The 24,919-nt window shown below is 38.5% G+C and overlaps 2 protein-coding genes across 4 annotated transcripts in view; both read left to right on the forward strand.

Annotated features, from left to right (window-relative positions):
* The window catches only part of AdamTS-A (ADAM metallopeptidase with thrombospondin type 1 motif A), a 100,250-nt gene that overhangs the window by 48,346 nt on the left and 26,985 nt on the right, over window positions 1–24,919 (forward strand). For all 3 annotated transcript variants that reach the window (XM_065492376.1, XM_065492378.1, XM_065492377.1), the window contains exons 5-7: window positions 20,000–20,183; window positions 24,392–24,486; window positions 24,671–24,781. In XM_065492376.1, coding sequence (XP_065348448.1) covers window positions 20,000–20,183; window positions 24,392–24,486; window positions 24,671–24,781 — 390 coding nt within the window. The remainder of the gene's footprint in view (window positions 1–19,999; window positions 20,184–24,391; window positions 24,487–24,670; window positions 24,782–24,919) is intronic.
* LOC135945031 (uncharacterized) lies at window positions 5,377–7,114 on the forward strand. The gene is made up of 8 exons (XM_065492386.1): window positions 5,377–5,471; window positions 5,519–5,531; window positions 5,578–5,747; window positions 5,802–5,846; window positions 5,898–5,928; window positions 5,979–6,040; window positions 6,091–6,196; window positions 6,250–7,114. The coding sequence occupies exons 1-8, from the start codon at window positions 5,439–5,441 to the stop codon at window positions 6,519–6,521; spliced, it is 732 nt and encodes a 243-aa protein (XP_065348458.1). The 5' UTR covers window positions 5,377–5,438; the 3' UTR covers window positions 6,522–7,114.

The following is a 24,919-nucleotide window of genomic DNA, read 5'->3' on the forward strand; positions in this document are numbered from 1 at the left end:
GACCATTGTTCCAGACGATTGACGTGCTCAATTTATTTTTAGACTCGGCTGAAAGCTGACCTATTATTCAATTGTTCCCGTTCTACTGCGAATACGATCTAATCGGGATTAAAAATTTATCACAGATTTTTAAAACAATTTTAATGGTGGAAATATTAAGTATTTTTTGCTCGTCACAACAAGACATTTTTTTAAATATACGTGAATTTACAAACAATTTAAGGCGTTTGTGTTGACGTTTGTAACCAAAAAAATTTGCAGACATCTGTTTAGTGTTCTCCGGACTTGCTTGGATGAAGTTCGCGCCTCTCTTCTCTGGCTCACGTGGTTGGAGCCACGAGACAGACGGTCGCTTTTTTTATTCCATTCAGTTCAGTTGGGTTCGTGTAGGTTTGGCAGACGGAATAAATTGTGCAGCCAGTCTGTGGGTTTTATGGCGAAAGTGATTCATTTAACACTCGCTCCTGCTCTGCTTCTCCGGCTGCACTACAAAACTTTTACAGCCGCCAATAATAACAAAAATTATGTCAACTCGTGCACTGTGTTGTGGCAGCCACCCTACTTTTTACGGGCCACACTCCCCGACTGTAAAACGGGAACACGTGTGTGCGCCGCGGCTTGAGATTATAAAACGCTCGTATCACTGCTGGTCATGAAGACTCGTTAAATTTGAGTTATTATGCATTCAGAGAGAGTAAGTGACCTTAATCTCATGCAAGCTAGCTAATAAACACGGGACAAAAGGAAATGGAAATTTTGGTTCAAAATGCAGGGGATCAAATAATATGAAAATCACTTAATAATTCAGCATCTGCTCGCTATCACTTAAAGATATTTGTTATTATTTTTTTCTATAGAGGGGTCAAGTCTCGTTTTCATTTTTAAATTTTATTTTTATTTTTCACTCTCTCAGCTACTACAATTGTTTGCAGTTTTCAACAGTTAAAAAAAACAATATTAGCGATGAGAAATGTATTTCTCTTCATGATGTAAAAATGATTTTCATTTAAAAAACTTCTTTTAAACGCCTTTTTCCAGTTTATTTTGTGCTTGCATGTATTTTGTATGTTAAGAGTTCTGTCATTAGTCCTCAGACCTTACTTTACCTTAAAAAAATAAAAATATAATCGCTTTAACTCGCATATATTTTTAGGATTGATTATGAAGACAATGAATTTACACTTCTCCAATTTTCATTGAATTATTAAAAATTTATACCAATATTTGGGCTTATCTTTTAAATGTTTATGAAATTTTCGCGCTTCTCTTCTCTTCAGTCTGTGATGTACATTAACATTTAACATTTAGACAAGAAAACAACGTCGTAATCACTGTTATTACAGGAATCAAAATCGCCCACTAGCGATTCACGGAAAAAGAGGGACTGCTTTTTAATGAAGCAGCGCGCGGAGGCTGGTAATTATGATCGTCGAGTCACGTGGGTGCGACTAATTAATCTGCATTTTATTATATACACACGCACATGCACGCGCGTGCTTGCGATGATGTTGCTAATTTACACGCCGCCGTCGCCGCCGCCGTGCATGCAGCGCAGGAGCAGAACAACAAGCAGTGGGATGCAGCTCGGCAGTAAAATTCAATTGAAACTGCACTTTTTTACGAGATATTAAAAATAATAAAAATCGAGTTTGTGCTCAATTAACGCGTGTCGCTCTGCGCCATTTATGATACCCCAGGCCGTAAAATCCACTTTACTAATTCCAGCCGAGCGACACAAACAAGGCGTCGCCTCCTTTTGAATATTATGGTGCTCTGCTGGATTGAAAAATTAATTGCTGTTTATTGGTCATAAAAAGGAGAAAAATGTCGACGCAACAGCACTTGTACCCTGGATGAAAGGACATAAAATTTCTAACCAGACATAAATTGAAACACAAATATTTTTTCAACCGGGGAAGACATTTGATTTTTTCTTAAGGGATTTCACGAATTTCTTACATTGCTGTAGTATCTTTCGAGATTGAAAAACAAATTCCCAGCCGTTGGTGCGGAACCGATCACTTTTGGCAGCAGACTGGAATAAAATCTTGTATAGGAGCCAATAAGCAGTAAAAGTTTCCTCGGGGCCGAAATAAATAATAAACAAAAATCAGATTTCTTCACTGAACTGGATGGACCAAGTTAAGCGTGATGAGTTGCGTTTTATTTACCAACGAGCTGATCGATGGCGACAAGGAATTCGCGTTTTTACCGTGTGAGATTTCTTCAAAACACAAACTCGCCATTAATTTCAAAGTGCCAATTCTTGTTTTTTCTCTCTTTTCTTCTCTAAATCTGACAAAGAAACTATTTTTATTCGTGATCGCGTAGTGCTCTTTTGTGTTGGAAATGCAGCTCTCTTATCTGAAATTTGGGGAAACCCTTAAGCAAGAGGCCAAGGTTTGCTGCACAGATGATCAACCTTGGAGCAGGAGACAAGAGAATGAAAGCTGCAAGTGCCAAGAGAAATTAGAATAACGAGGTATGCAAATAATGCGACGCGCGGCTGAAATGATAATTTATCATGGCGCGCAATCAAACCTGATGAATGGCGTCTCGGGTCTCCTGTGCTTCCAAAGTGCCCGTTTTATTATTCATCCGATTTGCTTGCTTTTCTCGTTGCTTGTTATCTCGTCGTTCGCTCGCCCGTCTGGCTGCTGGATGGATATGTGTGTGCTTTGCTGTGCGTCCGCGTCCCTGCCCGCCGCCTCACATTCGCCTGGCACGCGGCCAAAATTTCAGCCTGCAACGGATTCCTCTCTCACAAAGTCGCGCGCTTACATGAACTCTATGCCAGTTGCATCCAGAACAGTCAACTCCCTGTTGGGGAGAGACGCAAATTTCATTTTTTTCCCCTGATATATGCAAATTTAACAAAATTAATAAATTGAAATCTCAAAACAAAATTTTGAATTTAACCTGAAATTGCCGCTTGATCCGCAAAGGTATATTAAGAACCTTAACCGGATGTTAATTAAGATGTTAAAGTGAAGGTAAAATTGAATTAGAATTTTTTTTTAACTTGTCCAGCGTTTGCAATAATTTGAAAAAACTAAAATCAAGAGATATGGTGTATTTGCAATTTTGGCTATAAATTAATGCCTCATCAGCAAACCTGGCTCTCAGATAAACTATTCGATCGTTCACTTACCACAACGCTAAATAAAAATTCCACCTAAAAGTATTTTTTAAATAAAATTCCTTATATTTTAATGAGTTTAACACAAGATTTTTCTGTAACCCTCTTAGTAATAAAAAATTGGTTCAGACCACAATTATTATTGTTTTTTATGGAGGTAATACATATTTTGATTATGTTACTACTCCCTAAAATCGTTGTTTTATAATTAAATTTTTTCCTTATTCAAATTCCCCTTAAAACTGCACATTGATTGATAAATTTTAAGGGTGAGAAACGCTTAACTGTTATATATTTATCAAAACATAATTTACTTTTCTAATCCAGTCTTACTGTCATTCTTGTTGTGTTCATATTGTTATATTTAAAATAGGTTTGAACCAGAAAAAATGACGGAATCCTTTTCTATTTACACCCACTACATAAACACCACTATTACCTAAAATATTCTCAGGCCCTTGTCTAAATAGCAGCAATTTCTAAACAATGCGCCAGGAGCGCGAGTGTTGCACAAATGAGGATGTCACTTTGCATAATAATCCAATTTTATTGCAAGCGTGCTGATCGATACGTTGAAGCGGATGCAAATGGAGCCGCAAACTGTCACGGAAAAAACATCCCGAGGGTTGCGAAAACGAGCGGCCGTGTTCCCGCGCGCACGAGCGCCGCAATTACGGCGTGGGAGTAACAATTTTACGATTTTTCCACGAGTGCGACTTTTCTTCCTAAATGGAGGCGTGAATTTTCTTCGTCTCTCGTGTGAATTACGGCCGCAAGTAATAAGCACTCTCGGAACAGGATCAAAGGCGCGGCTAATATACTTTCAATCTCGCCGGCAATCAAAGCAACCGAGTTCTAAAAACGGCAAACGGCATCGCTTGAGAGACATTAAAATATGAAATTTTATTGCCGGCTCGAAATAGGAGGAAGAGGCTGAACGCAGGGCCAAACTCATATTTTCTGCTCATAGGCCGTGACAATTGCAGTATTTTTCTGCTAAGCCGCTAAGCCTGCAGGGTTCGCTGCCAAAACAAATTTGGCCAGTGGTAGAATTGTTTAAAGGAGACCTCACATTACGAAGAAGAAGAATAGTTTGGTCGGACGTGAGAAGAAGTCCTACATATTTATGCTTCCTTCAGACTCCATGCAGAGACACGAAATAGGGGATTCAAATCGGTCAATTTTGTAGCTCTGTATATTACGTATTGACGTCAAATTTTCTTACTCATCATCATTAATTTTTGTTAGCCTTTTAACTAACCCAAATCATTTCAAAGAACAAAATTAAAGAAGTAAAACGAATAATTAGTGAAAATGGTTCTCATGAGGTACGATTTTCCTGGGAATTTTTATTTTGTATGTTTTTCATTTGTTGAATACTTAAACAGGTCCAAAAACTATCCACTTTTAAATATTTTTAAGGGACTAGCCTAGCATCGCTTTTTTATATATTTTTCCCGTTTTAATTTAAGCTTTCTAGATCTAAGCGACAACTCGGTCACAATCATTGCAGATTTCCATATAGTTGCGAGATAATCAAATGCCTCGCCTGAGGGTGATTGCTGGTAATTAAACTAATCGATTTGTCGGCCGAGCCAGAGTGAGAAAATTTCTCGCCCATTTGCATTGCTAATCACATCGCAGCGATAAATTACTCGCTGATTTATCGCGATTGTGCGGCTACAGGCTAAATGTATGTGTGCGTGCATACAAATCGCCGCTCAAGTGGCAGGAGTGACATAATGAATTAAAAATAAATTTGCACGTCAGGTCGTCCTCGCCGATATTGTCTCTCGGACATGATTCGCAAGCAGATGATCGCGCTCTTTGCCCACACCGGATATTCTGGTTAAAATAGCATGTCTTCGTGAGCTGCCATCACTCTCAATGCTATCATCAACTGTCAAATCAATTTTTTTATTACTGCAACCAATTTTTGTATTAAATATTTACAAACTACAAAATTCGCTCTAAAATTCGACTTCCAATTTATAGAAAATCCAGTTGCAGGTCAAATTACCTCAGAAGCAAGAGGGGCGATATATTTATAAAGTGCCTTGACCGTCAAAATTGATTATGGTTGGCTAGTTTTTAGAGAAAATTATTGTTGATGTTTCAACTATATAATTTAATTCACTTCCTCAAGGCAAAGTCATATGAACCATTTTCATTGATTTTATTCGTTTTATTCGTCAGCAGCTTTGTTTTGCCATACGTGTTCAGGATGTTAACGAACATTCAACTTTTTGACTCTTCTTCCCCTCGGCCTGGTACAGCAGTTTTCACTCCGTATTTCAGGATGTTGGTCATCGTTCTGGTTCTGGTTACAATGGTTAGCTTTTAGTGATTCGTTAACTTCCAAATAACATATATTTGCAGATGATTTGCGCAGGTAGACAATGTAAAATTAAATTTTGTGAGATTTTAACACTTATTAGGTTATGTGGAGAATTTAAGCTACGATTCTAGCTGCAGGACTCCAGAAAAAATCCACTCAAGAAAGGTTAGCATTGGCACTTGCATCGCCTCTTGTTTGGAACTAGATTCTCAGGCAGCTCGTTGCAGCTTTAACCCAACCACAGGAAAAGCTATCGAAAAATATGACAATGTATTGCGTGTTATATTTGGCTAAAAATTGCTCTTGAGAGAAAACTTAAAATAGCTGCAGAAAGATGGATGTCCTAAGTGCTACCTCGCTTTGCAAAATGTCAGTTTGTAATTTTATCATTTTTATATGCTATACCTTTTGAAATTTCAGTATCAAACCTACAAGGTTGCGGTTGGCTTATGTAATAATTGAAGCTTGTGTGCGAATTTTTAGCTCAAAATTTATTTCTAGTTGAGCACCGTTGGGCGTCAATCTGCGAGAAGAGGATTAATTTTGGTGCAGTGGCCATAAGCGTGAGCAGGCCTTTCTAAAAAGAGAGTATAACTAATTTTTTTTTTAAAAGGCTGATTTTGATACATCATCAATGGTATGTGGCATGATACGGACTAACATTAAGCATTGGCTGCCAAATGATTACAACGAGGTCCGGTGCATCATCGAGGGCTTGCGTTAGTACGCGGAAAAAATATTAATTCGTAACTAAATTGAACATGAAAATCAGCTGAAGGCTATCAAAAGTTGGGCAGACTTCGTTTGATGGTGTACAAGAGCGAGTGCAGCAAGGATTTCTTCTTCTGCTCCACCGACACCCCCAGGTCACTGAAGAGGTCTTTCCTGGGTGCAGAGTTAAATGTGAACCAAACCACCGTATATCAAAACGGCACTTGCGCCTTTTTCGAGTTTAAGATGCAGCAAAAAAAGGCTGTTGACGTAAAGTTAAAAACTGCAGATTGCAAGGAAAGAGCTTTTTTGATTTGTGAGTCCAATGAATGAATTTTAAAACCGAGTTCTATTATATATGCGGCGCAGTTTTAATTATTATTTCCTAACACCTTGCTATAAAACATTGCAAAATCAGCAGGATGTTCATAGCCACCATTGAATCGACAATTTGCGTGGAAAATCCCGACGAGGCTGCAGCCACACGATTCTCCGCACATCCGAAATCGGCCTGTGTGGGCTGCGGAGTGCAATAACTCTGGCAAATTACCCGCCCGCTCTCCAATTTCAAGTGCCATTTTTTGCCTGCGCGACCAGCCTAATTGTGATGTGTGTGCAATATACACACTCACACACGCGCGGAATAAATCAAGCGCATATTAACCAAAGTGTGCACATTATGCCGTGCGCAGAGCAAATCGGGAGAGATGAAAAGAGGCCGATTAGAACAAATTTGGTGAATCGACAGACACGCTTGAATGCGAATCGAAACACTAATATACAGATGGTGGCCGGTTCATTTTTATTATTGCGCGCGGCAGATTATCTCGCTAGGCAAAAACCCACTCAGTCAGGCACTTCACTTTCCTGGGACCTATTATAGCCCTGTGAAAAAACGTTCTTTATTCAATCGACCGCACACACGCCTCTGTTATTTCCTTTTGCCACAGAGTCAAAATTGTGCATTTTTCAGTCGCTGTTAATGCATGGTTATGACAAAATTGCTGATTTCTAATATTTAAATTGACATGAATTTTATGCCAAAGTTTATTTTAGGTAAAATAAAAGCTGGTTTGTGATATTTTAACAGTTTGAATGATTTTTCAATTTATTCTCAGGATATTTAGAACTAACAATATAAATTTGAAATATTGACAAAATTTAGCCATTTCTTGTATGATCAAATGTAATTCTATTATATTTCCCTAAAACACAAATTCAATTTTAAAATCAAATGAACCTACTCTGTAAATTGTTAGTAAATCAGACAGTTTTCACCTAATCATTTCATTAGTTAGTTTGAGTGACAAACATGCTAAGTAATTTTAAAAATCTCAACACTTCTTTTGGGTTTGATTGAATTTTATATGATTTCTAACTATATATTGAGCTCGATCTGAAGTTCAATCAGACCGGAAATTCAACTTACCAACTAAGATTTCGATCAGTACATTGTTCGAACCGAGGGCGGAAATTTGTGGGTGGTTTACAGTGTTCTCCTGATTTCATCAATATGCTGTGGATACGCTATAAGCTATATATAAATCCTGTTCGGTCTACTTCTTCGATTCATCTTTAACTTTACATGTCATCTGTTTCAAATAAAATTCAGATTTACTGATTCTTTTCATGCCAGATGACTTGTGACCTTGGTAGTACAGCTATGTGTAATTTTATTTGATTTGCTTGTAGTTCTTCCTATACTCAAAACACATTCAAAAGAATATAAATAGGATGAGTTTGCTCACAACGTCTATAAATAAAATCAATGCTTACTTTTTGCATATATGTTATTGAACGCCCTCATCCGTTGTCCAGAGTAAAACATGCAAAGGAGCTATATAAGCCCTTGTTAAAACGTGCATTCATTTTCAAAATCATCGATTTTAAATTGAATGCCAAAAGTGAGTCTTCAAAAACATGGTCTACAAATTTATATTCATTTTCTAAAAATGCTTTGATCAGAGTAGACTTCAAAAACTATCATTATGGTCTTTTCGTGTAATTTTAGACTTGTATAAAGAGCGGGAAAAATCATCTATAGTAGTTTAAATGGAAATTCTCACAATGCACACACCATTGTTAAGATTTCGACCTGATTTCGACGAGAGCAACAACAAAAAACGGTTAGAGCGCTGCAAATTTGTAAAATCATAATTCCAGTCAAAGTTGGATCGATCTGTAGCAAATATATAATTATTTTCCTAGATTTTCTCACTAATAACGAGTCGAATTCTTTGAACTTTCGCTGAAACCAAATAAAATAATGTGTTCCATTTTATACCGTCCATCCCTGCTATTTAAATGATTGTATTCAATATTTTTTGGTGATAAAATAAGACTATCGATTTTCCCCCGAACACTGCGATTCCTCTTTCATGACAGCGCGACAATGAGACTTGTGTTTGCTACCATAATACGCTCTCGTGTTGCATAAGAGCAAATAAATTTTCTCAAAGAGCACTTTTTCACATCAAACATTATGTGCACACGGGTCGCTACCTGAGTCACGGCGGTGTCACTTCAAAAGGATGCCGCCACCGCGGAGGATGAACACCCACCACCTCCAGCTTGAAAATAATGCTGTTCATCGCTCATCTAACTCAAACATGTGGAAAAATATGTACACACCGAGAGAAGAAGTGTGGCCGCCAGGGCGTAATGGAAATTACGAGAGAATGATTGACTTTGAGCCGCCAAGGGAACACCAACAATCTCTTTCCATACATGACCAGAAAATATTTGATATCTCAAAAGGTGGTGAATTTAAAAGAGCTTTATTTTATGCTGAGTTTTCAGTAAAAATTTAAACTAATTAAACGGTAATGTATGATGGTTTTTGGTGATGTTTACTATCTGAGTTTTTTTCTTAAAAAATATCGAAATTTTAGACGCCTAGATATTTTGGCACAAGATAAATAAGAATATGATCGCAAACAGTGCTAATTAACTAGAAAATATGCTTAACTTAAATAAGGTTTTGATTCAATTGTTTTCGTTTAACCATTGCCTTCTTCTGAATTCTGGAGTTCCCTGGTCACGAGAGGCGCTTGATGGATTCAGATGGATTCAGTGACATTCAAAACTCGAGCCGCACTCATCATAACAAGCAGGCAGGCGTCAAACGGATGAAAAGGCACGTTTTGTGTATCAGCAGCTCGCTCTCTCTCTCTGTATCCAACAGATCTCTCGTCAAACACGCGGCCTGAGCATAATTTGTCACAGACGTGTACATTAAGAGTGACACAGAATCATCTGATTAGCATCAACGATGAAGATGTTCTCCGCGGGCCGATGCCCGTGCCTTGCCGTGAGATGCAAAAAAATGACGCTGCTTTTTGCATTCCGCGCACGAGCCGGACATTATTGCTTTTATGACTCTCGTAATTGAGACTTGCTAAAATGCACGCTCTGCTCGTAAACATGTTGTAAATTTTGTATCGGCTAATTACACGAGCCAAAATAATATTTAATGTTTCTTCCCTTCTCAGTCTAATGAAAAATAAGTTTTATGACAAAAAAACAGTCACGGAAATAGCTCTTGAAAAGCTTTAAATTTTGCAATTGAACATGAAAACATATTTTGAACGTTTAAAAATATCTTTTAGCTCAATGAATTTTGACAGTGGCTCTTAATAAATGTCTCAATATCGGAAAAACACTGTTGCCCTCTACCAGCAAGTATTGAAAGCTAAATTTCCAAACGAGTTTAATAAACATGGCAGATTCAATCTCAAGTGCGCAAAATAATTTTAAATATTATTTTCAGAGTTATGCAAAATATAGACTGTTAAAAATATTTTACAAAATTTTTATCAAAGCCAAATCTTGACTATTTAGAATCGAAAATGAGCTTCCAAAATTTCCTTTTATTCGAAAAATGTACTCTACAAGGGCCACTCTTTGATATAAACTCTTCTAAAACAGAAAAATATTGAGAGTGAATTAAAAAAAAATGTTTGTTTTAATGAGGGAAAAAACTCGACCGCCGTGCTTTCCAGCACCAAGAATTCTGTCCGTTTGATTACTTTTTCCTGTCAAAACACACTGCTTGCTGCTGCAGCAGGGAGATTGAGCGATTTTTGTTTAGCCGTGTCCATCAGCTGGCAGCTGCGCTGAGATGCAGAAAGGATCATCTCGGAATTTCAATGAAGCCTCTGGTGGATTAGCGTGGGAACGCGAGGCATATTTCTTGAAACTGCGAAACAAGCTCGCTCGCGTCTTCTCTCTCTCAAAACAAAGGATTCGCTTATGAGAGATCGGGCGGAGTGTGTGTGTAATCGGCCAAAACACCTGCTTTCTTTCTCTGGCTCTGCGCCTCCAATGCAAATATGTATTTTCCATTAGCAAACATTTTTAGAGTCGTGATTGAGCTGCATGCTCAATGGTTTCGTTAGTTCAGCACGGCTACTCTCGGATTTTTTCTTTACCTAGAATAATTTTTTAAATCTTAAAATTTACTTTTGGGGAGGTCCATTTAGGATTCAAGGATTGATATTTTTTCAATTTATTGGTAAAAATTACACAGTTTTCCTCAAGATTTAATATTTTGAATTGAGTATTGAAAAGAAGGAAGCACACGGATGAAAAGTTCCCATGAAAATTTACATTAGCGTGACAAGTCCTAAAAAGTAATTTAACCGCGCGTCCAGCTAGCCGGCTACACATTATAATCATACTGTGGGATATAATAACAAAGCAGCGTTCGCCAGGAAAATGGAGAGTGACCCCTGGGCTGACCTCGCGCATAAAGCATCCAGCTCGGGAGTGTAATATTTTTCATGAATAAACGCGCGGCAGATATTCGGACATAAATACTTCAGCGCTGTGAAATAAAAGCCGTTCATTCATGAAATAAAAAAAGAGGAAACTTTTTCGAGAAATCCCGCGTGGAATTTTTTCTTCTATCGTTTGATTTGGGGTTATTATAAATGCAGCAAGTTTCTCTCCTTGCCTCTAATTAATTGAACGCCGAGATAATTATTTACGACGGCTGAAATTGTGTTTCCAATCGGTTGCGTAAAGTGAATAAAGCACATTTTGAATTACTGCTTGTGCCGCTCTGAAGCACTTTCAAAGTTATGTCTATTGAAAGAGAGAACACATTTCAAACGACCACAAATCACACTTGTCACCTCCGAGCGGCGAGATGTGCCAATCGAACCTTAAGTTATGTTTTATTTTATTAACCGCAGCCGCCGCGTGTACACTCTCAATTGGTGAAAAATTTTCTCATCAATTGTGCAGCCGGCTCGGGTTTCACTGCACTCTGCTGCTGCTAATCATGCTCAATTTGCATCTCAAAGTCAGCTTTAATTGTATCAAAGTTCAAGGGAGAACCACTTGTCCTTACCCCCTCGCTTGCTTGAGATAAAATCGTCTGCGCGCTCATTATGGAAACGATAAATATTCCGCCAGCGCGCACACACACTCCATGCTCCCATCTATTTTAATCTAAATATTTTTAGCCCTCATTTGCATAATCCCGCATCAAGTGCCACGACAAAGGGCAATAACAATTGAGCTCAATGCCGGTGTGCACCACACGGACGTGAGCTAGTGCAAAATATCGCCGCGCGCATCCGCCACTCTGAAAATTATGCAGAAATTTTTATTTTCACCTCACGATGGGGAAGGAAAGAGGATCAGCGATCAGCCGCGGGAGCAGGCGGTTTATCGCGCCCGCGAATTCGTCACGTTCGCTGATTATAAAGAGATAAATTCCTCTGTGGTGTGTGACACACGAGATTTTTATGGCTCGCGAAATTGAAAGCCGAGACAGCAGGGCAGAGTGTGGAAAAATTCCAATAGATTTCCTTATAAGGGGAAATGCAAAATAGTCAAAGATATGTCACGACTGAATCGCGAAATTTGCTTATGTTTATTTATGGCTCGGAATTTTTACCGCTGGAAATGCTAGCCATCGAAATCCTTGGCCGTCAGTTTAATGACGAAAATTCAAGGTTTAATTGTAGGTAGAGTTGGATAAAATGAAATAAAAGAAATGAAATGATAGTCGAGCTACAAGATGACAGTTATGTTGATCTCTTTGTAAGCATATGTACAGGACTGTGAAACTTTGACGATCTAAAATGTTTCTGAACATCCCATTGTTACAAAAAGAAAGAAAATGAGTATGAATTTTTAAGTTACCTTAAAAATGAAATACGTTTTTAGCAGCAAATAATGTATAGTCATACTTTAATTAGTTAATTAACATACAAAAAGAGTAAAAAGGCAAATAAAGGCCACTGAAACGTCGCAACTTATAGTAACATACTTGCAGTTTCTGACTATTTTTATATATTTTAAAACACTGCTAGTCTCGATTTTATATCAAATTTCCTGCTCTATTTCCAACTCATCTACAGTTGCAGTCAGTGTAATTGGAAAATTACGAATAAAATCAACAAAAAATTCATATTTGTTGAATTTAATTGTAGTATTTTAATTAATTGTTGTTTTACAACCATTCAAACATAGTTTTGTATTTTCTTCAGACGAAATGGGAACGCTCTTAACATTACGATTTAGCGTTTTTCATTAAATTTCATTAATGCCAAAAATATTACTCATTTTTCCGCTGATAAGTTTGTTTTCCATCAAGTGCGGTTTCCTTGGCTTGACCGTTCTTGACGTGAGGGATAAAGCGAAGCCAGTTGCTCTCGCCGAGAGGAAACAAAATTATCTGCTCGTGGCCTTGCCAGCGGCAAATCAAGTGCACTAATTGAGTGCATGCACACATGTTCGGCGAGCACCAAGACTCACTCACTCAGCGAGTCGGCGGACGGACCAGTCAGCCTGTCTCTCTTGCTGGCGAGCGGCTTTTAGAGGCGAGCTGAGCGTAAAAAGCAGCGCAGACAGTTGGCCGCGAGATGAGCCGTCTAAAAACAACACCCACTTGTGGTAGTGTGTGTGCAAAAGCTTTCGTCTGCTCATGCGAAACGGCGCAATATTATTTTCACACGTGCTGCTGGCCTCGCTGGATCGAGCCGCAATTGCGGGGCGAAGAGCGGCGGCTTTGTGCCCACGGACGAGCCACAAGGTGGTGCATTCAGACCTTCTACGCTCGATGGGAAGAGATCGCGGCCGTGTTTGCTGATCGGGCGAAATGCGAAACTGCTGCGCTAATAATAGCGAACGCGCTCCAAAATACACATAAATCCTCTCGCACTTGACCGCCGACGAGCAAATTATTTATGGTCGCGTGTGGTGTGGTGGGTGACGCGCGAAATCCGAGACTAATCGTCAAATGGGTTTAAATCGACCGCTCTAAAGTGACTCCACTCATCGGTTTGCCACTTTTCTGCATCAGATTTCCACTGTGCTCTTTAGAGCTGTTCATTTAACACGATTCTTTGTGATTTGATTAGGTTTCGGTTGCATAAAAACAAGTTAAATCTGTACCGTATTTGATTTGTAGCAAACCTATAAGTAAATAAAGTCAGAAATGAGTTAGATTGGGGGTGTGCAATTTAGAACCAATACTTTAAGAAAGCTACGGCTATTTTTATTATGTTTTTTGCGCCAATTATACGGTTATTACCCATTTTGCTTAAACTACAAATCACATAATCCCGAATTTGCATACGTCGAACTAAAGCTTTTTACCTCAAAATTATTGGTTAGTTTCAATTACTTAGAGAATAATTAATAATTAAAAAGACCTTGGAAAAATATTAACTTCTACCCAGCGAACTTAGTCGACTGCTGACGTCACGGAATTATTAAAACCAACCCAAAAAATAATAAGTCTTAAAAATAACTACTACGTAATTAATTTATGCTGAACGAGTGTATTTGAATGGAACATAAATAAAAATATTAAATATTCAACAGTATGAAACTCACTCTGAAGGAAGAATTATGTAAATTATGATTGGTGGTCTGTTCAATTTTTTAAACATTCAGAGATATATAGGAAAATGAGAAAAAAAATATGGGTTTTGATGGGAGAAAAAATATTCAAATTTCAGTGATGTGTATTCAAGTCGGCAATGCTGTAAATTTAAAAATAAAGGGGTTTTGATCCCCCATTTTAAAATCTATGGTTGGGCGTCTCTTTTGAGGAAGCCAAAAATGCATTGTCATAACATTTGCTGCTTGAGCCTCATCATTATTTCCTGCCGCAACGATTCCATACTAAAAAAAGACGTTGCAAATAAATCGGGAGATGCGGCGGCTGGCTGAGTGGGTGGGTGGGTCAGCAGGCTAATGTCACGCCGGCCGCTCATTGTCAGTCCTTGGCCCACTGAACCGCAGACGGACGGACGGACGGACGAACTGCTCGGCTGCGTCACTGCCTCTAATCGAGGAAGCAGTGAAATGGGCAGAGGACCGCTTCTCGTCGTCACTTTTTGCGCCGCGAATTTCGCCTTGGCGAGATTTTAGTGCCGATTTTTTTTTGTGCCCCTGCGTCTCTCGCTCGCACTCTCGCGGCTTTAATTTCATCTGGAGGAGTTCCTTAAATTTGCTAAATAAATTAGTGCTGCTCGCGCGGTGATGTCATATTACTACTTTACATGCGTAAAAAGGTCGCGCGGCTCATTCATAAATTTGTTTTAGCTTCTGTCTGCATGACATAATCCGCGAATTTAGAGAATATATATCAAGCAACGCCGTTTTTTCCCTCCGTGCGGCTTCAAAACTTTTTGTCTCGGTGGCTTTTTGTAATTTACAGCACCGACTAATTTATGCTTTCAGCACAAACATCAGCAAGCAGCCCACGGTGCCTTCTTAATTTCGAATTTATGAGGGCTTAGACTTAGAATAGGCAATATAATCCTTGTCATCCGCAATGAAAAGCCTTGACCTTGGAACTGAATCCAGCGTACGCGTCGCAATGTGTAATTGTCAGAATTATCTTATCATTTTAATGGGACTAAAAACATTTCGTTTGGATAAAAAAGTAAAGAGGTCATAAATTTAAATTAGTGGTTTATTTAAATTAAAAAATGGATTACGACGATTATAAACAAAATGTATCCTGCAACGTTTTAAGGTATAATAATTACATAGATCCCACTGGTCAATAATAATTATTATAAATTTTAAGAACTAACAGTTTTACTAAGGTTTATGCGAAATATTATGACCTAAAAAAATCCTGATTTCAGATTTTCACATTAAAATCGAAATCTTCAGTTTTTCTGCGATTTTCTGAAATTTCAAAGTCAATCTTCACGATTTTTGGTAAAAAAAAAATTCAACTTGGAACGTCACATTGAAGTCATTCAACACAGACTTGAGGTGTGAGATATCCCTTTTAATTTTTATAAAGCGCCTTCGTGTGAATACCAAAGAAAAATCTGATCAGTTCTCAACAATTTGCTGGGTTTACATTCTTTCAAGCAGAAATTGGCGTGTGCAAGAAGAATTTCCAGGAAATAAATATGCCGAGCCATAAAAATTCCAGCTCGTCAGCATACACACACTCGATTCCAATTTCGCCACAGTCTGAACTCAATCAGTCAGTGAGAATTTATGTGAACGCTCTCCATAATGGACGCCATAAAAGTTTTCCGCAGCTCAATTATCGCCTGTGCGCGGCGGAGAAAATGGGATTGCCCAATCGGAAAATTTGTCACTAAAAGAGCTAGCGATTTGGCTCGAATTCAAAGCAGCCAATTGGAAACTCTGATGGTTCACCTCGCGTATAAACGCAATTTACGGCGAACACAACTGCCACGCAGTTTTAATTAGCCCGATATTTATCAAAAACAGTTGCCACTGCATTAAATTATTTGGAAACCTTTCAGCGCTGCTGCACGTCAACCAAAATCGCACTTTCAATGCCACAGAGGCCGTCCCGTTTGATCTTTGACTTGGCGTTTTATAAATTATCGTATAATTTTCCTCTTTTGGATTCGCTCACTTGTGACTAATCCTTTGAAATTTTGAAAGTGTCCTGTTACTAAATAGACACTTTTAACAGCGGATTATTTTATACAGTTTTACGCTTAAAAAGATAACTGTATAATTAATGGACATTACCAAAGATTTATTTTAAGGGGAGACGAATATTTAATAAAGTGACTCATTCAAAATTATCAACCCCTCGCCCCTATTTTGAATTGCAATCAAGATTACTGGGGGGCCTCCGTGCAATGTCAGTTTGGGCCAACTTTTGATGCATGGCATCTCCATCGGCGCGTAAATATGTATGTATTTCGAGGGAGTTATTATTTTTGCACGCGCCGTTCACTCCATTCCGACGAGACGGCGACTGCGGATCGCGTGTGCTGGCTGGCGCTGGCCGTCGCACCAAAAATAATTCGCGTGCACTCGCGGCGCCGACAGCTGACCGAAAATCTCATTCCCAAGGAGAGAAAGAGGTGGCCATCTATCAAACCAAGACTTGGCCTGATTCAAACGCTTGCACTGGATTTTATATGAGAAAATAATGTTTATTTTGGTCCAGCCAATTCTGACAAATTGTCGGTTGGTGCTCGCTCAGCTGCTAATCACACCAATCAAATTTTACTAAAATAGTCTTGTGTCTTCACAAAAAAATAGTGCTTGCCAAAAAAACGTTACAAATCAATCAATGGCGAGATACCATTTTTTTGACTTGCTTTTGTCCCTTTACTAATGTCTTTGAGGTCGTTTAAATCACCAGGTAGTTGGTCCCAAAGTCTTGGTGGTACGTAATTAAAATTCAATTGTGAAATTAATAAAAACGTGTTTTGATTTTTTCAATACGAAAAAATTACAAATTTATTTTAAATTGCCTTGAGGGAAAAATGCAGTGTGGCGAGAGTGCCTGCCTAAAACCACTTAACTTTTATGGATTACGATTCGGCGACGAGTTTATATGCATAATTCACCGGCGCTATATTGAATGAAAAGCCGCTAATTGGAACTTTCTCGTGCGTGCGGATTATGATGTAAAATCTCCAAATCTCCGGCGGGCTGTAATTATTTCACAAACACGTTTTTCTCTGTTTTTGTTTGTTATCGCGTGACCGACGGATTTAAACAATTTTCCCATCTGCAAGTGAGAAACGACCGATAAATCACAACTTGTGCGTGTCGCAATTGAAACAGAGGCGATTGAGCAAAGAAAGAAAAGGCCCGTTTGTACAAAAGATGCGCGCATGCGAGAGGCTTTGACCCAATTAATCATCTCGTCAGCGTCGCCTTTGCAAACGAGAAATAATGCGCGCGCGATACTACCACGCGTGCACAACACACACATTTAATGTATGCGTCGCGGCTAAATTACGCTTGAAATTTATGTGTCGTGCCTTGCAGTGCGTGCCGTCGAGACGGGCGCACTTTGTTTTTATGCAGACACACACACACAGCTCCTTCGTGTCCGCTGACCGAGCTTGCAACACAAAACAACGCTAGTCTTTGATGCTAAAATTTGACACGACTTAACTCTCTTAGATTTGGGCTAAAAGAGAACAGACGAATCATGTTTTAACCAAAACACATTACCAAACACAGCATAGTCACGCATGATCTGGGACTTAAGTACAAATTTTAAATCTTGCATAAAGTGTTAAGTGCTTTTTTAATTGTTACGCAGAACCCCAATCATTTACATACCAAAACTTCATTATTCATAAATAGATTTAAATGCTTTGCTAAATCAGCTGGGATACCAAGATTCCACAATCTTTACTATTTTGCTATCAAAATAAATACAACTCATTTTACAGGATCCCAACTATCCTGCACGTGACACGTGATTTAACATCATTAACCTAATATATTAATTAGTAAAAATTTGGATTTAAATTTCACTGAAAGAAAGCTAACATCATTAAATTTTATGTTCGATTTTTCTTTCATTCATTATTTTCCATTTCATTTTTCAATCTTTAAAATTCCATTACATTTCTTTTGCAACTGGAAAGACCAGGTGCCCGGCACTACGGTTATGTCTCAAATGCAAATCAGTTTCAACTTAATAAAAGGTCGGTAGGCCGGAGAAATTATGACATTGGCCATATAAACATAGGCGGACCACTTCTACTTTCATTAAGCATAAATTCGTCTGGGCAATATTATAATTAGCAGGGAGCGCCGGGCCGGCGGTGTATACATATACGACGATGAGATGGAAAAAATCTCTCGGAATGCGCTGCAATTTCCTCCATGCATATTTATCAGCAGCAGCAACAGGCGGACCACTTTTGCTAACTAAATTGAAATCGTGCGTTCAGCACGGCAGTTTTGCACTTCCCCGAAAGAGAAGGTTTATAATTACACACGGCGTGAAACTAGATTGATAACTCGCCGGATGGTTTTATTTTGCGACCGCACTGTCTGGTGCAAAGTTTATCGACCCCAAGCTGAAATTTTTATGTTGCCAGATGACTTGAAAGTGGTTTCATTATACCCTGATCTGCATTTTTTTTGTTTAAGAGAGGGTATTTGCCGTTGCGTTGATTTAAAAATAAAATATTTTATGAAATATTCCTCTGATCTGTGTTAAAATTAGAAAATGTCTCGACTATTATAATTTTGAGCACTATCATTCCATGTTTTGTTTTTTCTGTTTAAAAAAAAAAAATAATTTTTTTCTGTTGCTTAAACTATACGTTATTGTCTACTTCATTGATAAATTTATAACTCTTTTGCGACACTCCCCTCGACTTTCTGCTGGAGAAAGGGGATAATATTTTAATTTCTAAATGAATTTCATTTGGAGCAATTTAATTAATGATAGCTAATTTTATTAACCTTGCTCAGGTCTTAACTTTGGCCTTTGGTATTGTGGTAACAACAAAAGCAATTCAATCTTCAGTAACAAAAGGAATTGATTTTATAAAATTAAAATTGCTGAAAGAGTATAAGCGTTGTCTCTATGCTGACCTAGATAAAATTTGTGTAAATATATCTGAAGTGATTTTCTCTTGCACAACCTCACCATGAGAATAGATTGGCTCTTGCTTTACAGAGTGGTACATCTTCTCTTAAAATAATACATACCGATTTCTAAATTGATTTCCACATAATATATGCTGTCAAAACCGTCCTTTGTCTTTGCTCAAACGCACATTAATAAATGCTTCTTGACTCGATAAATATAGTGCAGGAGCACACAGGCCGTTATGAATGGTGAGTTTGTGCTCATGTGTGAGAACAGCCGGACGGCTTGGAATAACATGTCAATGAAAGGGATGCAACTGTGTGCGAAAACAGACATTACTCCGCACTTGTTGCGGCGTGATCTACTTTCGTATATTCTCAAGGAAAAGATGGTATCAATTTCGTTTAAAATTTGGGTGCTTCCCGTCAGCTACATAAATAAAATAAGATGAAATATTTACGAAATTACCACCTAGAAAAAATTCAAATAGAGAAAAAGTGCTTATTTACAGAAATTTTTGGTGCTTTGCCTTTTTCCGCGTCAGATAACACATTTATTGGGCAGATTGATAAAACAAAAAGCCTCTTCACAAGAGGAAAAGGTTCAAAAAATAAGCCATTTGCACACATGAGCTCCATCAGCGGCTGTCAGACTCAATCTCGGAGATAAAACGTGGAGTTTGTGCAGTACACGAGAGAGGTAGAAGGAAATGCACGTCTCGTTTCAGCCGAGTTTCGCAAGCCGGCGTGCATGAGGCAGTTTGGTTATTCACGCGGCAAATTTTTTAGGCACCTGCATCTCAGCCGGTGTCGGATTTCTTCAAGCTCAGACCGCAAAACAATTGCACTGCCAAGGACGAGCTAAAGTCGTAAATCTTGCTGCCTGCACGCTGCGAAGACAAAAAAAAGAGCCGAGACGTTCACGCCGCAGCAGCCGCGATAATAAATCCTCCTAATCCTAAATTGGCAATTTTTTTCTTGTGTTTCAGTCTGGATACATCCGCACGTCCCACGGTATTTACTTCGTCGAGCCGTCCGAATACTGGCCGCCGGAGAACGCGACTGATGTCTCTTCTAGTCCATCTGTGATGCACGCCATTTACCCCCTGGTTGCCGAACCCACCGCCCTCGTAGAGGATGACGGCCACTGCGCCACGCCTCTCTCAAATGCAGGTCAGTAGTTACATTTGAAATTTAACCATTTTTCTTGTTAACAAGCAAAATCGCTCGAAGGTATTTTTTATTTTTAAAAATGCTTGCAAACTCTTATAAATTTCAGCGAAATTACAGCTTGTACATATAGCATGAGTAAATAATTGATTCTTTAATTACATCTTCAAAAGCTCTTCGCAGTTAACTTGAATTACGAAAAAAAATTTCTCACCTCTTTCTAAATATTCTGGACCAATTTTACAGTTAACATTGCGGGAAACAATAATATTAAACCTGTTTACGAATTAGGATTTTTTTCTTCAATTTTTCATTCGTTTGGAGCTGCTTGAAACTGATTGTGAGTTCACAGGCTATGGATGTATTTTTTGCTCCTCCTCGGAATTTTCTCTTAATTCGCATCCGCATCGGTGTGCGAAATGCTGGCAAAAAACCAGGAGGCGTGCAAATAACGAGGGATTATGTCATGCGTTTCACACCTGGCTCAAAACTTTTTGCAGCCCTATGCGATGATACAAAGTATTTGTTGCTGCTGCTGGCGAAAATTGTTTAGCCGACGATGAGTGGGAACGAGAGGAAATCGGGCCGCGGGCAAGGTCGCCTCTCGCGCTCATTACTCAGTGCTAAAGTGGTTTGCACGCGTAAATATTGTTCATGCACCTCAGGTGCAATAAATAATTACCTTCTGACTGTCACGCGTCCCGAGTCCTCGCTGACCTTAACTTACGGAAGGCAAATTGTTTTATTATGCGTCTTCCCCATTGTTTACACCGTGTTAAGATATTTGCTCGTCCTCGTCTATTAATAATTGCTATATTTACTCGATTTAAGTGGACTGGAATGCGGGGTGCCAGGGAAGGGTAGGATTGGTATTTGCGGTTAAATTGTTGCTTTAAAATTGAAAAGTCAAAAAGACACGTTACTTAAATGGAGCTTAATTTTTGGTACGGGATACTATTTAGAGCTGACGGTTTTTTTTCACTCAATATAAATCTGAAAAACTATTTAATGAACAAAAATACGCTTCAATGAAGCAAGGCGATTCAAGATTTTGCATTGAAAACCGAAAGCAGTCAAAACCAACAATTGGACCGTTTATTTTTCTATTTCTCCAGAGCTAAGTTTCAAAAGCAAATTTTGACTGCCCTTAAATAACCACCTGAAAAGGGAAATTTTATAAAATAAAATCCCAAGTATCCCGAGAGTTAAGACCATTTAGCACGTATTTGAAGGTGCGGTTAAAAGACTTCAAATGCTATTCAAGACGGTTTTTAAGCTTCATAGAGCTGTGAATGATTATAAGCGTAAATTAAAACCTAATGACAGTGTGATTCGTGCTTGTTTGGTGTCTAAAAAGAATGGGACGCAAGGAAAAATTGACTTTTTTAAATTCACAGCCCTTTTCATTTATTTTACATCAATTATTCACAATGCATGATGAGAATTGTAGCATTTAAGTTATAATCTATACTAAACAGTCGTAACAATCATAACATCTAATAGTCTTTTTGAGCAACAGTTCATACATTATGTTTGATCACAGAATATGGGTTAATTTGAACTAAAAATAATTGGCTGAAAATTTGGTTGGTATAAAAAAAAGTAAATCCCAATGTAAATTTTCACCTCTTGTTCAATGTGATCTAGTCATTTTAATTTTTCTGCAGAAGAAATAACTTTCTTCTTGCCAGCATGTATTTTAATCCTCGTTTCTATTTTCGATTATCGCAGACTCGTATTAATACGCTTCACATTTTGCGCCAAATTGGAAAGCCACGTTGTCGGGAAATCCAGTTTCAGCGTCTGCCAGCTTATCTCGCCGTTTGCAAGTTTTCTCTCTCGTTAGGAAACGCGACCACAATTAGCTTAATTAAGTGAATTGCCACGTCCCTCGGCGTAAATCCGCAAGTGCGCACCGAGAAGGACAGGGAAAATAAATAAATTTGTCTCATTAAAAAGCAAAAAGTCGTGTGTGCAATCTGAGCTGAAAAATCTGGCGCCAAATTCTGTGCTTAACAAGCAGCGCGCACCTCTTTGATTTTCGCTCACAATCAATTTGCTGCATCTCGGCGCGGCCACGGCGTTTTATTCAAATGAATAGAGGCCGAAAAAGCGATGATGAGTGGAAATACACGACGAGTATTAATAGATAGGAAGCGAAGGAGCGAGCGAGCGCGGCCGGCGAGCAGGTGTTTCGCTCCGGGCGCTAACACACACTACTGGCCTATCTAAACAGCGCCGCCAAAAAACCTTCTCGCGCGCACATTTGTACTTTTTCTGCTGCTCAGACTGCTTGGCGACCGCCGCCGCGCTGCTCATTCGCGCCATGACGTAATCCCTTCCCTTCCCGCGCCATCCAAAACCAAATACTCGCGATTTTAGCCGAGATTCGGCTGAAGACGCACACACGTGTCTCCACTCTTAACGTGCTTCAGATTCCTTTCATTGTGTTTTGTAGTTCTTTTCTTTTTCTCTCCAGAGGATGGAAGCTTTGAATGTTAGGAGGTAACATTTCTTCAGAATATTCAAAAACGAAGAAAGACCGTCCAGCATTTCCTACCAGGAAAAATATTTTTGCTAATTTGGGTGTTGATTTTCACAAATTTTCTTTTAGTTTTTCAATTACAACCAAGCCATTTAATCTCCTCTTCCTTCAAAGATGACTTTTACAGCTGAGAAGAGCCCGAAAGCCAAAGAGCAATAAAATTAAATTTAAAATAAAATTAAAAAAACAAATCAAAATAATCTCTAACTTTATTTTAGATATAATAATTGAATAATTTGATCGACTGGATTTTAATTCTCACAGACCAAATTTTCAAGAATAAAAATATACTCTGCTTATACGTATAATCATGGATAAAGTAAGTCAAGTTACAAAAATGTAAACATCATGCCTTAAGCTGTTAAAACTTTAAATCAAAATCAAGAAACAGTGACCTTTTTCACCCATTTAGTGATAATTTTTGACCTCACAGCTGATCTGAAAGCTTGGTATAGTTAAAAAAGAATAATTACAAATATGAATTTGAGAATAAATTTCGCTGTTTGGTATTAAAAAAAATCTTCTTACTAAAATATAATGGTTTCATGGTCATTAAAAATCGATGGGAGAGTAAATTAAACTATCCCTTCAATTTTCTTGGCTGAAATTAGGTTTGCTGTACATGATGAAGTATATTATTGAAAAGTCTCTTTTTTCTAAAAATGTCTACTCTGATAAAATTTTTGAAACAAATGGTCTAAAATACTGATTATGAAATCGAATACATCCTGTATTATTTTTTTAAGCTCTATAGGGTGACATTGTAGCTGAAAGTTTCACAACAAAATATTCCATTTTTTGCAATATTTTTGCTATTGTTCGCTGCAGAAAACAGTAAGAAAATCGAAGTTTATGCAACCCGATGGCATCGGCGTCGCGCAGGTTGCCTAAGCACACTACGGTTGTCTTTGATCCATTGTCATCAACTAACTATAGCGGTGCCGTAAAAGGGAGCGAAATGTAGCAAAATTCATTCGCTTTATAATTGCCAATCGCGCAATCAAGCAGGACACGTGTGCATTTGTAAGGAGAGGAGGCGATTCGAGCCAGCAGATAGCGGTGGATTATTATTTAATTAAAATTGCTGAGCTGTGGAATTTCTTTTATCGCGCGCTCGCTCACTCGCGAGGCCGATCGGAATTCAATTCGACGCTGCGGCTAATTTATAATTTCCCTCGGCCAGATGGTGGCTCGGAGAGAAAAAATCTGAGAGAATGGCTAATGAACTCGGGGGCCCCGGTGCCGAGTAATTCCGATCTAGAGGTGGATTGTCCAATTGCCTCCTTGATTTATGGCCATTCCGACGCGCTGATCCTGCACTTTTTGCGGTGGTTGTTTCAATTTCTCTCCTCGCAGACACAGCTCTTTTTTGATACTTGTTTGATACTTTAAACCAGCAAACAGATGAAAAGGGACAAAAATCATTATATAATTGAATGATACTAAATTTTGTTCAAAATTTAAATTTTCGAATGAGACATTTTGTTGAGCAAGGAAAACTTTTGTATTTCCCTCTCTAAAACGTGGCCGACATTTCAATAAAATGAAAATAATTCTGAAAAGCATAAATTTTATTGAATTTATAATTGCTTGTGTTTTATCGGATGTAATCTTTAAAATAAATGAACTGTCTATTTACAAGTTTTTTTGTCGACTTCTGTTGCAGAAATTACTGACGACCATCCTCAAGAAGACGAGACTGCACCGCACCACCGTGCGGCGCGATCCATACTCAACCATCCCTATCTCGTGAAACCACCGGTGCGTATCTTTTGCAACTAAAACAAACAAAAACGAGAGCATGTGCACCACTGTATTTTTTTACGATTTTCCTCGTGGCGCGTGGCCGTCTGGCTCTTGAAACGCTTGATCGTTTCTCAGGAAACTCGCACATGTCATTCCGAGAAAATTTGCGCGCATCACATATTGCGTCTTCGTCTTTCAGGGCTCCATCTCGAAGCAGTTGTACATAGAGGTTAAAGTGGTGACGGACCGCAAAATGCACGAGTACCACGGCGACAACCTGACGCAGTACGTGATCACCCTCATGTCCAGTGTGAGTACAAATTTTTCCATTTCAGTTGTATGAAGTCAAAAATTTCACTGTACAAATATTACTTCAGTATTTCTTTAAAATGCTGTTTTAGAAGCAAAACAATTTCTAATTTTTAGGCTAATTCCAATTAAATGCTTA

Source organism: Cloeon dipterum, chromosome X (genome assembly GCF_949628265.1).
Source record: "Cloeon dipterum chromosome X, ieCloDipt1.1, whole genome shotgun sequence".
Lineage (NCBI taxonomy): Eukaryota > Metazoa > Arthropoda > Insecta > Ephemeroptera > Baetidae > Cloeon > Cloeon dipterum.

Bases quoted from the DNA above. Each gene is read 5' to 3' on its own strand.
- LOC135945031 (XM_065492386.1), top strand. From the start codon at position 5,439: ATGTTGGTCATCGTTCTGGTTCTGGTTACAATG. The intron at 5,847-5,897 runs GTCAGTTTGTAA...TTGAAATTTCAG, and splicing joins GCTACCTCGCTTTGCAAAAT to TATCAAACCTACAAGGTTGC. The intron at 6,041-6,090 runs GTGAGCAGGCCT...TTTTTTTAAAAG, and splicing joins TTGGTGCAGTGGCCATAAGC to GCTGATTTTGATACATCATC.